The following is a 13,560-nucleotide window of genomic DNA, read 5'->3' as shown; positions in this document are numbered from 1 at the left end:
GAGGCCTGCCAGAAACAATTTACCAAGTGGTTCATGCATGCACAGGTGTGTAATAGTGCTGTCTACAGGGAAGCCTATAGTAGCTGTGCTGCACATCAGTAAGCAGAGCAGTACCTGGCAGTGCATTTGCCCTATGGTGCAGTATTGGAACAGCCTACTCTGTGGTTTCTGCTATCACGATCGAAGTCATTCCCTGATGTCTTAACACATGTACTGTCATCCTGTCCCATCTTCTTGTTGTTATTCTCCACATCTTCCTTTTGTCTCCAATTCAGCAGAGAACCTTGTCATTTGTTACCTTATTGGTCCACTTAATTTAGACATGCTTCTATAGCACCCCATCTCAAACTCTTTGATTCTCTTCTTTTCCAGTTTTCCTACCATCCATGACTCACTTCCATACAATTCTAGGTTCCAAATGTACATTTTAAAAATTCCTTCCAAATTAAGGCTGATATAAAATACTTGTAGAGATTTTTTGCCAGGAACGCTCTCTTCACATGCGCCAATCAGCTTTTCATGTCCTTGTTTCGTCTGTCGTGTTTTATTTTGCTTCCAAGATAGTAGAATCCCTTCACTTCATCTACTTCTCGCTCACCAATTTTGATATTAGGTTTTGCACTCGTGCCATTTCTGCTAACCCTCATTACTTTCACCTCTTTTTGGTTTACCCACACACTATATTTTTTACTCATTAGATGGTTCATTCCATTTAACAGGTCGTGCAATTCTTCTTCACTTGTCACCAGCAAATCTTATCAATGATATCCTTTCACTCCGAATTTTAATATGACTCCTGAATCTTTCTCTTGAGTCCATCATTGCTTTTTCAATGTTCAGGTTGAACTGTAGTGGTAAAAGACTGTTTCCCTGTTTTATACCCTTTTTCATCCAAACACTTCTTTCTTGGTCCTCCATTCTTATGGTTCCCTCTTGGTTTCTATACCTACTGTACATTACCCATCTTTACCTATAATGTACATCTATTTTCCTGATCGAACATCTTACACAATTGTACATGGTTGAATGAGGTTGACAAATCCTATGAAAGTGTCTTGACTGTTCTTAAGCCTTGCTCTCATTATCAATCACAGCATCAGAATTCTCTCACTAGTGTCATTACCTTTCCTAAAGCCGAACTGCTTATCATCTAACAGGGCCTTAATTTTCTTCCCCATTTTTCTGTATATGATTCTCGTCAGCAACTTGGCTGCATGAACTGTTAAGCACACTGAACAATAGTTTTCACACGTATCTGCACTTTCTGTCTTAGAAAATGTGTGGATGACACTTTAGGTAAGTCTGAGGGTTTAGTTTCTAAAAAACCAGGCTGAATAGTTGTTTGGTTGTCATTTCCCCCAATGGTTTTAGAAATTCCAAAGGACTGTTATCTATGCCTTCCACCTTATTTGATCTCAAGTCTTCCAAAGCATTGTTATCAAGGTGTATATGTAGACAAGGAAAAAATGTTCCCGGATTTTTCTTAGGTAAAAATACACTTTTTCCCAGTGAAAATAAGCTTTTTCAATGGTAAATGTAAAACAAAAATGGAAAGATCTTTGATGTGCAGCAACATATACGCTGCATTTTCTTTTTTTTATTACAGTAAGCTGTGTATTTTCGCATTACAAAAGTATAAATTTAAATTCCACCAAACAACACACTGGTTTCTGAAGCACTGAAATCAAGATTGCGTTTAGCTTTTGTAAGCCAATCGTGGCTCATGTCACATGACCTCGTCAGCCAATGATAGCAGATATTCAGAGCATAGCACACGTCATGTAGTCAGCCAGTATCAACGTCACTGTTTCTGTAGTGTGAACTCACAAATTGGAAAAGTTAATGGTTTAAATTAATACACATAGTGTAGCTTGAAGAAAAGCTAAGCTTTCACATATTATACTGGTCTCAAAGATTAATATCGACAAGAAAATCTGTAATATTGGTCTTTTTGGAGATGTTACATTTCAAGATACATGACACAAATGTGAAAATATAATTTTAAATAATGACGTAAATGTCTGGTCTTCTGGGCTCAAAATTTTTCTATGTCCCTGGTTGGTTGATTAAGAAGAGGGGGAAAGGGTCCAAACTACGAGGTCATCAGTCACTCGTTCCTTATAAAACAATGCCACAAGTGTGAAAATAAAACAGACAAGACATACAACACAAAACAGAAATAAAGGAAAACCACAAGAACAAAGGAAAGGCAACGAACACTAAAAGGAACAAAAGAGGACAAGAAAACAACAGAGAGATGCAATAAACAGTTAGAAGAGAGTAAAACAAGGAAGCAGATTACAGTGGCTGGCCGACCACAAAAATAAAAAGGAAAAGCCAACCACCCTGCAACACATAAAACCTCCACCCCAAAAGCACTAGGGTGGAGGACAGAGAGGGACAAAGGACATGCACTAAAACTCAGATCGAATGATAAAACCCACCCTCAGAGATGAAATGTGAAACCAAATCAGCCAATGAGGCGTTGTCTGCTAAAATCAATGATAATGAGTCCGGTAGCTGAAGATGAAGTCACAGGGCAGCCAAAGGACAGAGCAGAAAAATGTAGGTCACTGTCAACCAGGTGCCACACTGACACTGAGGTGGGTCTTCACAGCGCAGGAGATAGCCGTGGGTCGCCCAGGCATGGCCAATGCGGAGCCAGCAGAGAACCGCAGAGTCCCGGTGACAGGCCCTCATCGAGGACTTCCACACATTTGTGGTCCCCTTAATGGCTCTTAGTTTTTTGTGCGTACTGATATTCTGCCATTCCGTCTCCCAAAGCTGAAAAACCGTGCAGCGTAATAACGAACGCAGGTCAGTTGCAAGGATGCCCATCTCCAGAATTACAGATATTCGGATTTAGATTATGACATGTTTGATATACCTGCCACCATTGGCGATAATGTGGCGCAGATGAATAGCAAAATTCTGCATGACCCACTGAAGTGTCGGAACATTGATGCTGTCGATGACCTCCTGAATGGCTGCTTTCAGCTCAGCAAAGGTTTTGGGGTTATTGCTATACACCTAGTCTTTAACATAGCTCCACAAAAAGGAGTCGCATGTATTCAGATCCAGGCAGCAGCTGGGGCATACAGACTTAAAACTGGCCAAAACTGGGTCTCATTCGGATATCCAGAATCACACACTAATGTAGTGAGTAAGGTAAATATAGGTATGGCTGGGGAAATGCCTGCCGACTATATAACTCCAAACTGCTTCAACAAGCCTTACAACATAATAATTGGAAGTAGGGAGCAGTGGGAGAGAACAGTTCGACACCGTACAACCTTAGAGAACTTCAAATGCACCTCATCATTCCTCATTATTTCCATATACGTGTGTGTGTGTGTGTGTGTGTGTGTGTGTGTGAGAGAGAGAGAGAGAGAGAGAGAGAGAGAGAGAGAGAGAGAATAATTAAAACTTTGAGGCTGTTTTTATATGTAGATGTTAGTCGTGGTGACGCAATGAATGTATTACATAGCACAGCATAGCATGAATGTAATTCAAGTGGAAGTACATAAGGGGAGAGACATGGTATCATGAACTTCAGCAATAGAAATAATTAGCTTCCCTAGGTTTCATCAAGCAAACAACACTGCCACCTTACCATCAGAACACCTGTTAACATTTAGACTGAGCCCTACTTCATTTATCAACTAAGCAATGATATTGGCTATGACTGATAGATGACTGAACCAATCAGTGACTGTTAGCTATTACAAATTAAAATTATTTTTTTCTACTGTGAAATATGTTGTTTGAGAACAATGCCCCTCCCATATAAATAAATATGTACGTACATGAGTGCAACTGTTTAATACTGAAGTTATTTAAACCACTCCATACAGTTTATGTCCACCATTAACCTTAATGGCACTGTAGTAAACAGAATTGAATTGGTGAGTTGGAAAAGGAGTTGCATCCCACAAAGTAAATTTTTCAGGATACACAAAAATCTGCTTTACTACACAATGGATTCAAGTAAGGTGTGTGGAGTTGCTGTGTAGCAGTTGGCCACAGGGTGAAACAATATACACAATCATAACATACATTAGCCATCAATTGAGGTCAGTAATCCAGTTGGAGTGTACTGGAGGTGACGCTTTTCCAACCCTGATGATGCTGATTAGGCAACTAGCATTCAGTTCGTTGTGAAGCATTATGTTCTGCAAGTTTAAATTATTTATCTTCATTATAACAACGAAAGAGTATGTTGTGATCATAAAAGTTTATTCCTAATGTATCAGGTTTATTCATAACATACCCAATGAATACAACCACAAACAACACACAGCAAAGCAACACTGGTGCATATACTTCCTCTTTATCTTCTCCATCCTTCACTGGCTACTGGCAGATACTATTGCGAAATGATTTCTTCGTGGCAAGTATTTACAGTAGAATTTTCATTACAGTGTCTAGTTTCTCCTTTTTTATTGGAACAGGTCTACCACATGCTTGTTTACTAAATATAGCCCCATCTCTAACTGAGTGCACATATAACGAGCACGTCTGCTTGTGGGATATGAGTCCTTGCTATACCACCTGATGTGTGCAGATAAATAGATGATTTGTCACTCATAATTTTAAAAAAGAAGAAACAAGTGGACATGACCCCCGTGACATCGCGAGTTAATGCACGATAACAATTGTTGCAATAAGATACATTGCAGTACAGCCCGCTGTATTGGAGCCGGAGGCTGTGAACGAGACCGCAAGTTGTGTCCCACCTATGAGTCATATACACCTGCTGCTACTGCAGCGTGAGAACGGCTCCTGTGTCACTTCGAGCAACTGTATATTCATGCCACCTATGAACCCAAATAAATGATATTAAATATTATTCAATTATTTTCAAAATCAGCACACCACCTTTTGTTATTCAGGAGAAGATTGTATAAAAATTTCAACATTGTAACTATCATAGTTTCGGAGATAAAAGAAATTGCTAAAAAAGTAAAAAACCGACACTTAGGGAACTAAATTCAGTTATTAGTGTAGTTGGAAAACATAAACAGAACTCTCAGTATGAAGAATTTTCATATTATAACTTTAATTATTTTTCATTTTCGTAATATAAAAATCAGACAAAATTATTATTCGTGTCTATTATTGTTGTGGGAATAAATGTGAGTAAATGAGAGTATGTACATGGGACATTCGTCAGATTTAAATGTTGCATGATACATTAGCCATCAATTGTGGTCAGTAACCCAGTTGGAGTGTACTGGAGGTGACCCTTTTCCAACCCTGATGATGCTGATTAGGCAACTAGCATTCAGTTCGTTGTGAAGCAACCTGCAAGAGTGACATAAGCCTGTCATGGGACGTATGTCTAGGTGTGATTGCTATGGTAACACAGCAGCCAGAAAGTCAGCTGGGGTAAAATCGGTAACTACAGAATATTTCCAGAATTATTGCCTTTTCGTTTTCATTTATTAAACATTACTTTAATATTTGTATGTCAGAATGACGTAAATGCATCTGTGTATAAGGATTGGTGCAGGCCAGTTTTGGCGCGAGTATGATCATGAGCAAGCATTCTGATGGTAGCGAGTACGAGCAACCGATCAGAACTGGGGCTGTTCCCGCTCGTTACCTGATAGTTATACTGGGAGTGAGGCTGGAAGAAGGGAGTCGCTCATTAGCTCTGAACGCGGACGGTCATGTTACTAGTGCGAGTCAAAATAACGTGTAAAATGAAGAAATATTTGGCTTCTTGCGTCCAGATTGTGTGGCCGTAATAGCAGTTGCATTTACGAACACTTTTGTGAAGTTTGGAAGTTTTGGAATTGTTTTCTTGGAAAGATATTCGTGTGTGAAAATTTGGCCTTCATAGTATCCGCGTGGCATGTTTCAGTATTCAATCACTGAGCATTTTTGGTGAGCAATTTCTTTTTTAGAAATCCACAAGAAGGACCGAATGTAATAACTCAAATTAGTGGTGAAATTAATGACTGTGAAAACATTGTTTAATTTGGGTCAGGTCTGGACAGATTTCTGGCTGCTGTGCGCATGAAATGTGTGTATGAACTGTGAACTGAATAGTACAATCTCTTTGGCTCTAAGTACAAAATAAAAATTTTTGTGTGGAAATTTTGGAAATTATTTTCCAGAAGCTAACCATTTTCTTACTGCCCAATAAAATTGAATGACAGTTTATCTTTCTTTCATTACTAGAGTTGTGCGGCCTCAGTAATTGTAAATATTAGATGGTGTTTTTTATCAATGCTGCTTTTACATCATCTTGTAAGTATCTACATTGCTGAGTGAAGGGACATTGATCAGACGCCGTTCTGAGGTAGGTGAATTTTAATTTGCAGCCTGCACAGACAAAGCCAGCCCTGTTGCACCCCTTTTCCAACTCACCAACCGAGTATTTTGTATTAATTTTTTTTTTTACAACTACTCAGCTTCTTAAACAATATTAGAACACCAAGTTAATAGAATTATGCATCTCACCAGAAGCTAGTACTTGCTGCACCCTCTCCACATGGAATATAAGGACACATTTTTTTAATAAAAAGCCACTCTTCTTCAAGAAGATTCTTTTGGAACTGCTCATGCTGGACCATAGGAACCCATTTTTGCAGATATTCCAAATACAGCTACAAAATAATGAAACAGGAACATTAATACCACTGTAACATTGTGTTTGAGACTTATGCTTTTCAGAACGTCAAGTGAACAATAATGATAAAATAATTTTTCTCTGTTCAGAGGAATATTTGATGGAATTGTCGAGGTATTGTGTGGTTACATGGCTTTAATGTGCCATTCTATTTATGTATAGTGTACTACACACAACTGACAAGATTACAAGACATAATTGCTGACCAGTACTTACCTCTAGGAAGTGAAACCTCAGTATTGTCAGTAGGAACATGGGTATAAAAATACACAGCACCACAATACTATCCTAGCTTTCAGAACTAGTAGGAAGGGGAGTGATATTTGTCTTTCCTTACCAGATCACTCATCCTGGAATCTGTATAACCCGCCATTCTTTTTTCACCTTCCCCATCTTATCCGAAAGCTAGGATGTTGTCATGTATTTTTGTATGTGTCTATTGGTAGTACTGATATTTTTCTTCTTGAAGGTAAGCACTTACCAGCAATCCAGTCTCATAATTTTATAGTTTTCTAGAGTGAATTTTCCTTTTGACACTACATACAACGTTAGGGAAAAGAATAAAGGTAGTTACCGTATTGCACAAAGGATGAACATGATACATCAACAAACATACATAACTGTCATGATATTCTTGCAATAAATGTATCACAATTTTTGTATCAGACTACAGATCTAATTTCCTTATGAGACATCAAACTGGGATACTAGCTTTTCCACCAAGTGTTTCAGTGGGCTGGAAGCATCTAGTCATAGGATGTACTTGGGCAGGTCAGAGGCTACATAGCAGTGTCCGGACTGTGAAAGAAGTTGTAATTTGCTGTGTTCACTTCAGCTAACAAATGCTATTGCAGAGAGAGAGAGAGAGAGAGAGAGAGAGAGAGAGAGAGAGAGAGAGAGGAGAGAGAGAGAGAGAGAGAGAGAGAGAGAGAGAGAGAGAGATTCCATTCTGGAAGCTATGTTATGCCATGATAAAGACATTAGCCATGGCTCAGTCTTAATCACAGAGATGCCTGTTCAGATTTAACAATAGGAGAAATCTGTAGTTCAAAACACTCAATTACATGTTCATGACAAATTGTCTCATACCATTTAACAGTCAAATCCTGTGTATTCATGAACGCTTAGACTTACAGAAACTACTAATTGGAGTTACTCTACACCAAAATAGAAGGGCACAGAAAAGTGAGCAACATTAATATTGCCATTACTATATTTTTCTCTCCTAATGTCTATCCAGTGGTAAGGGATATTCGTTTTCATTATTCGGCAAATTTATTTTATTTAACTTAATGTCCAGATGCTCTTCCTGCCATAAAAGTCCTGAAAGGACTTAAAGAAGGGAAGGCTTTTGCGTCACCCGTCTCTGAATCATACTGTATCAGCTTTGTTCTGTGTATTAATGTACATTAACTGTTTGTGTACTGTATTTTCTGAAGTGGGGATTTAGGACCAGCCCAACATTTGTCCAAACAAGAGTTTGTCCAAACAAGAGTAAAACAACCTAAAATCCACACTCAGGCTTGCCAGTGCTATGGACCAATGGTAGGACATTAATCTGCTGCACAGATTCAATCCGAGTCTGGATCACTCCCGTCTAGCAAGTTAGCATGCCGCATGTTAGGTTATACAAGCAGCTTTTGTTTTTTGGGTTGTATTAAGGATCTAAATAACATGGAAACAACTTTGTTCTTCAGGAGCTATACTTATTGCATTTTAAAGAAACATATGATTTCCATTTGCTTTGTAGTAATAAAACTATTATCAACAAAAAAATACATAAATTAACTTCATTTTAATCGTAAGTGATAAGCTAAACATATATCAAAAGTATGAAACTATTTAGATACAATTTCTTCCAGCACAATAGAAAGGGACATTCACAGACTGGCCTGTGCTGATCTTTGGACCAACACGACCATAAAAATCCAGAGCTGTTCTGCTTCTATAACCTCTTCAAGTACTCTGCTTGAAACCTACACCAAGCACCTACCAACAGTACTAGGGTAGTTTGTAATGTATTCTCAGGGACAGATGAACAAACATCTTTTCTAAATTATTATTTGCTGTCAATACACAACTTATGAATTAAATAAACTAACAAACAATGAAATGGTTGATCTTTCTGATGTGGTGGCAAATCCCCTTCAAAATCTCACAACAACAAGTTCTAGTGTTCAAATGTTCAAATTTCCCTTTGTGAAAGGTAGCAGTGAGATGTTATTGTAGCATTCAGTGAGATGAAAGCATACAGAGAGTATCAGAAGTTCAATAAAGACTGAATAACAGGGTATTTTCTGCAGGTTTTGGCAATAAATCTAGGTGAGTAATTTGCCAAGAAAGCTTCACAATTTTCAAAGAGCACACTCACAATGAAAGTTCAATACAAAACATTTCAGGCTTAACAGTTAATTTTCCAAAGACACAAGGATGCAAATTCATTCCAAATAATGGTGAAGCTGAAGAAGTAACTTAACATTTTTTAACACATACAGCCAAAACAATCATATGACGAAAAAGCTAGTTTGTTGTTGCATACAATAATGCAAAAGAGAACAGGCATCTCCAGGCAGCGAGTTCAATAAATGCCTGCTGGATTTGTCTGTCTAGAGAGCCTAAATAAGTTTGAAAGTATTTGTTTATCAAGTGGGTAAAAGTGATAAACTGATGACACAGAACGCACTGTATGTCCCAAAGGTTTATGCACACATGTGAAAAATTTGGCTGGTTTCTCTTGCAGTGGATAAAGTACCATAACTGACATTGTGTAGCTGCTCTACTTTTAAGCTAGTTAGTGCTTTTAGACACCACTAAAGCAAATGATTTAGTTTTGAAAGTTAAAGGATGTGTCAAGAAACTCAGCTCTCTGTTGGGAAAGTTGAGCAGCATTACTACAGATGGATCTCCAAATTCAGCTGGCAAGAACGTAGGGTTTGGACCAGAATTCATGCAACTGCCCTAAAATATCTCTAGACCAGAAAATCACATTGATTCCTTGTATTCCAGGAGGCACAGTATAAGTAGGTACTGAATTGTCTTGTAGAATCAGTCACCCCAGGAGAAATCATGCAAACACCAAGTAATCACTTCTAGACTCGATAAGGACCTCAATTTGGCAGGGAAGGGTATCTACACATTTCTTCTGAATATTTCATATCTAACTGAAACCACTCATTGATGATCATATCCCATAGGGCCACCATGTAGGGTGGATTGAGTGGATGTTGATTGGTACTTTTCACCCACTTTGCAAAATAACTCCAGACATTTTCTATTGAATGATGATTGAGTAATTCAGTTAGCCAATTAAGGAGTGATACGGTGTCTGAGTGTCTGTCGACTTGGAAAAATATGCATGCAGACCAGTGAACACACCTTTTATCATCTGTGAAGATGGGTGTTTCACAATGAACTTATTATGAAGCTGTAGAAATGACTCAGACTCTGAGAAAGTTTAAGTAAACGTAATGGTACATATTCACACTGACTTGAGTGAGTGCGCCCCCTGATACATCGCAGAACCCTCCAGACTGAACTACACCCTTCACACAAAGCAGGTTAAACACCTCATTCATTTGTTGATGCATTCGAAGCTTTGATCATTTGAAAAGAGGCAAAAACATGACTCATCGGACCACACTACAAGCATCTAGTGGAGAAAGCTGCTATGTATTTTCTGTGTTGTTTGGGCCATTGAAGATGTACAGCTCCATGTGCCATGTGATCAACAGTCTTTTGCAAATATCTGAATCCAAACAAACTTTGCATGCAGTTCTTTATGAAGTGTTCGCACAGAAACTGATTGAATGGACCTTCATTCATTGAAAGCAGCAGTTCCTGTTAGGTTTAAAAACAACTGTCACTGACAAGGTGTGACATTTGTCTCCAGTACCTGTCTGTTAGGACCTTTTCACAACCACCCTTCTTATACTGCAAGTAGCACATGATTTCTTGTAGACATATTGGACAGACCAGATTGATACAACAAATCAGGTGACTTTATTCATGGTATGGTCATGACCATGTCCAAACACAATAGCTCATTTCTGCCATTCTGTAACATCTCCATGTTGACCCACACTACTGTGCTGATTCCATACAACTGACTGGTATATTCACACTTCACTGCCCCAACTCACAGCAGCAGTGGAGTCACATGACTGCCCAGTACCACTTTTACACCATCTACAGTGCTCATGACATTTGTGCTCTTTTAAGGTAATGACTGGTGAGCATATTATTCATAAGCATTTATAGAATTTTTAAGAACACTGATATAAAATAGTCTGTAGTTATTAGTATCATCCTAGTTATTAGCGTCATCCTTATTCCCTTACCTGTACATTGAAAGCATCATACATATTTTGACTTCCCCTGGAAACATTAGCTCTCTGAAAGGACAGTTCTGTCATATACACCAATGATGTGACCATTTGTTAACTTACAAGCTATTTTATGCAATATAATGTAATTGGATTGATAAAAAAATCTACTCGCTAAGTGGCAGCAGGATAACACACATATATAAGAAAAGGTTTTACTTATCAAGCTCCCGAAGCCAATGGCGCCTTCTTCTGGCAGAAGGGTTGAGGGGGAAGGAAGAGGGGTGAAGGGAAAAGTAACTGGAGAGATTTAGGAAAAGGAGTCCAAAACTTTGAGTCAGGGGAGACTTACCAGACAGGATGAGAAGGAAAGACTAATTCTGTCTTTCCTTCTCATTCTGTCCAGTAAGTCTTCCCTGACCCAGGGTTCTGGGTTAATTTTCTGAACCCTACCTCTTTTCCTAAACCTCTCCAATTCCTTTCCCTTCAACCATCTTCCTTCCCCTTCTGGTCTTCTGCTGGAAGAAAGAGCCACTAGCTCCAATAGCCTGCATAAGTAAAATCTTTTTTATGTATGTGCGTTCACCTGCTGCAACTTGTTGATTAGATTTTTTTCTAAGCTATATTATGCGATATCCCAGCTAATTTCTACATCTTTAGTTTCTGTATAGCTTTTTGTAATTCCTCTTCTGGCACAGGTTTCACAAACATGAACTTGTGCTTCTGTTGATACCTTAGTGCCTTTCTTTTTTTGTCTTAAGTCTGTGCCACATGTATATAATTACCAGTGAGTACTTCTGCTAGTTTTTTACCAACTGCAACCACTGACTTGATCTGGTTTTTTTGTTTAATCCACATTTTTCTTTCAGCAATGATTATTTTTTTAGCTACTTGTATCTACTTTTTTTGGCTTTGTTATAGTGCTGTTAACTGCTCATGCTTTTGTCTCTCGTTTTATTAGTGTCCTGTAGTTCTTTTGTTCACAGTTTTCATATTGGAGAAGACAAGAGTCAAACCAGTGTCAGAAAAAAGCTTGGTAAGGTTTCAACTATGAAAATGTAATAAAAATAATGACTAAACTCATGATACATGTTAATACAACAATTCACAGAGCAAAGTCTGAAACCAACGAACAGAACATTATAGAGTACTGAAGATGCAGACCACTTCACTATATGAAAGAAGCATTCAGTGAAATAAGAACATAAGTATGTTAAAAGCTTACCTCTAACACCATCTTCACACTTCGGTCAAATTCTTTGACACCTTCTTCAAAGCCTTCAATAATGTCCTTTTCACAATCCCAAAGAACAGCATGAACAAGTGACAAATACCTCTGCCTATGGAGAACAGCTATTCGGATACCCTCCTTCATTTCACGCATTAACTGTAAATCGTAATATGTATAGACATATATATTTAACACGCAAGTACATGCGAGCATACAGTGCAGTTTTCTATAAAGTAGAAAAATGGCACGCAAGAAGTCGCAAATGAAATGTAGAAAGTAAAAAACCATGAACACATACACGACTAACACAAACCAGGTATAATATTGCATTAGGAGAACACAGTGCATATCTTGTAAATGAATTTTTGTGCTACATATTTCAAATTCAGGTCACACAAATGGTATCATTGGCACTTTCAACTTCTCAGCAAGGGATGATGATGATCTGTTTAAAAAGAAAGAAAAGTGGGTAGTAAAATACTAGGAAACTAAATTACAAAACCAAACTAACTCCTACATAGGATTACACACTCTTGAATACGTTACATAGTAACTCACCTAAGAACAACTGAACAGGCCGCAAGAGATGCAAACAATGTAAACATACAGGGTGATTCAATGATGATGTTGCAAAATGTCTGGAATGATTGACATGAGTAAATGTATCAATTTGAGGTAAGGCGCCCTAGTTTAGGAACAACCAAGTCAAAAGTTATATGCAAAAATTATTCTAGTATCTCTGACAGTGAAATACACATACTGGTACTGTTGTTGCTAAGATTGTAGGGTAGGCAACATTTGGATGTGGTAGAATGGTCCAAAGCAAGAACAAAATGCCTAGTATACATCGGCTTGAGCACTTTTTCATTAGAAGATACATGCTTCACGATACCAAAGATGAAGAAGTGTTCATAGCTCTTCAGGTATGTATTTTAGAGCCTATACTTAATGGAATTCTTTTCTTGTCTTGGGCCATACTAACTCCTGTAAAAATATGGAAACCAAAAAGCTCGCAATAGAAGAGATGGTTTCATGGAGTCAAAGATGAACAAGTATTCATTGCTCTTCAGGTATGCATTTAGAGTCTTATGTTTACTAGACCTTTTTCCTTGTTTTGGTCCAGACTGCCACCACTGAAGGTTGTCTACACTTCAACAATAGCAACAACAGTACCACTGCATGTATATACTGCCAAAACGATTTTCGCTTATAACGTTCGACACTGTTGTTTGTGGATCAGGCTCTCCACCTCAAATTGATACATTTACCCTTCTCCATCATCCCTGAAAGTTTATAACATCACCACAGAATCAGCCTGTATCTGTGTTCTGATTGTTGGGACTGAAGTCTACAGTTATCTAAGTAACTGT

General features: G+C 38.2%; 1 protein-coding gene across 2 annotated transcripts in view; it reads right to left on the bottom strand.

Moving 5' to 3' along the window:
• The window catches only part of LOC124724436 (mitogen-activated protein kinase kinase kinase 4), a 209,989-nt gene that overhangs the window by 110,284 nt on the left and 86,145 nt on the right, over window positions 1-13,560 (bottom strand). For both annotated transcript variants that reach the window (XM_047248448.1, XM_047248449.1), the window contains exons 11-12: window positions 12,185-12,346; window positions 6,469-6,614 (exon numbers count right to left, since the gene is read on the bottom strand). In XM_047248448.1, coding sequence (XP_047104404.1) covers window positions 6,469-6,614; window positions 12,185-12,346 — 308 coding nt within the window. The remainder of the gene's footprint in view (window positions 1-6,468; window positions 6,615-12,184; window positions 12,347-13,560) is intronic.

This window comes from Schistocerca piceifrons, chromosome 1 (genome assembly GCF_021461385.2).
Source record: "Schistocerca piceifrons isolate TAMUIC-IGC-003096 chromosome 1, iqSchPice1.1, whole genome shotgun sequence".
Classification (NCBI taxonomy): Eukaryota; Metazoa; Arthropoda; class Insecta; order Orthoptera; family Acrididae; genus Schistocerca; species Schistocerca piceifrons.
This window is presented reverse-complemented; position numbering and strand designations above follow the sequence as displayed.